The 2253-nt window shown below is 60.2% G+C and overlaps 1 protein-coding gene across 1 annotated transcript; it reads left to right on the top strand.

Annotated features, from left to right (window-relative positions):
• Positions 1-37: 37 nt before the first annotated feature.
• Positions 38-2242, top strand: LOC123255147 (agrin-like; the record flags this gene model as incomplete). Its single annotated transcript, XM_044683996.1, has 4 exons — positions 38-524; positions 1224-1338; positions 1585-1704; positions 2117-2242. Coding segments are annotated over exons 1-4 (466 nt in total), but the record flags the coding sequence as incomplete, so codon positions are not given.
• Between the last annotated feature and the right edge of the window lie 11 nt (positions 2243-2253).

The following is a 2253-nucleotide window of genomic DNA, read 5'->3' as shown; positions in this document are numbered from 1 at the left end:
AGAGAAAGAAAGAGAGAGAGAAAGAAAGAGAGAGAGAAAGAAAGTGGGGGAGAGGATGGTGGGAGGGAGAGAAAAGAGATAGAGGGAGAGGGAGAGAGAGTGAGTGTGTGTGCACCCAAGCTGTGTTCTGGCTAATATCTCTCTCTTGTTACCTAGGCAGCCCTGGGGGCATCTGCCGTCGGGGCCGCTGCCCAGAGGAGGCTGTGTGGTAACTCTGGGTGCCCCTGCCAGCTCCCATTAACCTCCATAGCCTCATCTCACTAACCACCCGCCTACCCTGCTCGCCTGCTCTCCTGGGGCCGGGGCCCCCAAGCCAGCGCTGTCCAGTGGCCAGTGACCTGGGGGAAGAGGGGCTCATTTGTTCCTTCTCTCCACTCTCCCCATTCCCCTCCGCAGCCACCAAGGTGTTCCAGGGAGTGATGGTTTTGGAAGAGGTGGACGGCCAGGAACTTTTCTATACCCCGGAGATGGCAGACCCCAAATCCGAGCTTTTTGGGGAGACAGCCCGAAGCGTGGAGAGTGTGGTATGTCTTCTGTCCCTGCCCTGGGCTCCTTAGACATCTAGCCCCTTCCCCCCAACATACACAACCAGTCCAAACACCAGGGAATAAAGGTAGGAGCATTTATTAAGCACCTGCTACATGCCAGGTTTTACAATTATTATATCACTCGATCCTCAGAATAACCTTGGGAGGTAGCTACTATTGTCCCTATTTTGCAGATGAAGAAACTGGGGCAAACAGGTTAAGTGACTTGTCCAGGGTCACCTAGCTAGTAAGTATCTGAGGCTGAATCTGAACTCAGGAAGATGAGTCTTCCTGACTCTGAGCTTGGAGCTCTCACCACTGTACTACGTGGCGGGAGGTATTTGGGGGGTTCCCATTAGACTATATACATCAGGGATACATTAGCCAAGGTGCCGGGGGACCTCGAAACAGGGGAGCCGTGGATTTCTTCATCCTGCCCTCTCTGTCATCTAATGAGTGTAACTGGGTCAGAGGCAGGAGAATGGACTGAATGGCCTCTGCAGAGCTCTTTCTCCCATTTTCCCAGCTCCCCTCCCTCACCCTCGCCCAGGAGGGACCCAGAATAGACATCAGGCCTCCAAGATCTATCTTCTGTGCCCTCCTTCCTCCCCTCCTGGTCAGCAGCCAGGCCAGTCTGTGTCAGGACGACCTTAGGGATAGGAGGGGCCTCCCCTAAACTCAGTGCCCACCCCATAGCTGGAGGGCCTGTTCCGGAATTCAGACGTCAAGAAGGACTTCCGGAGCGTCCGGATGCGGGACCTGGGACCGGGTGGCTCTGTGCGCGCCATCGTGGACGCCCACTTTGACCCTTGTGAGTGCGCGGCTTCCCTGGCCCGGCATTCCTCCAGGCGGCATGGGGTGGGGTGGTGCGGTCTTGGGGAGCTTCTGGGGTGGGAAGCAGGGGGGCCTCAGGGACAAAGGGCCTGTGTGGGAGCTCTAACAATGACCCCCTTGTTTGGGGGCCTGGCTGGGGAGAGGGAAGGGGGAGTTGGGGTCAGCGTGTAATGCCCCCCTCCCTTCCCTTCCCTTCCCTTCCTTCCCTTCCCTCTCTCCCCAGCCACATCCTTCACGGCCCTTGATGTGAGCCGGGCCCTGCTCAAGCAGATCAGAGCAGCCAAGAAGAGGGTCCTGGTAGTGAAGCAGCCCCTGGTGGACCACGTGAAGTTCATGGACTTCGGTGAGTGGCCGCCTGGCCCAGGCCGGCCTTCTGATCTGGGAGCTGGTCATGGCTGGCGTTTCCTCCATTCATCTCGGGATTAGGGTTCTGGGCGCCTGGCAGGAGCTCGGGGACCCTCCCCCTTCCCTCCCCCCCATGGGACACGGGCGTCCTTTTGCCCGCAGGCCGAAGGGCAGGGCGGCCCCAGGCCCAGCTGGGAGCCCGCCCCGACTCTGCGCCTCTTAGCTAAACAAAGCCTCCTTTCTTAACGTCCACACGAGGCCCTTCACCCCACTCTGCCTGGAACGGGGTGGGGGGCGGGACTGCATCTGAAGGAGCAGCAGGAGCCACCCCAGGGCAGGGCACGGGCTGCCCCCTGCACCCCGGCTGGGCTGGAGCGCCTTCTCCTGTCATGGGCCCGTCCTCTTCGCAGACTGGCTCCCTGTGCTGTTCACCACAGCCACCACCACCACCACCGGGACCACAGCGGAGGCCGTGACCCCCAGCAGCCACCCCCCACCTGCCATGACCCCCCACACTCTGCACCCCGGCCACCTGGGCCGGCCCCAC

Source organism: Gracilinanus agilis, unplaced genomic scaffold, assembly GCF_016433145.1.
Source record: "Gracilinanus agilis isolate LMUSP501 unplaced genomic scaffold, AgileGrace unplaced_scaffold40018, whole genome shotgun sequence".
Classification (NCBI taxonomy): domain Eukaryota; kingdom Metazoa; phylum Chordata; class Mammalia; order Didelphimorphia; family Didelphidae; genus Gracilinanus; species Gracilinanus agilis.
This window is presented reverse-complemented; position numbering and strand designations above follow the sequence as displayed.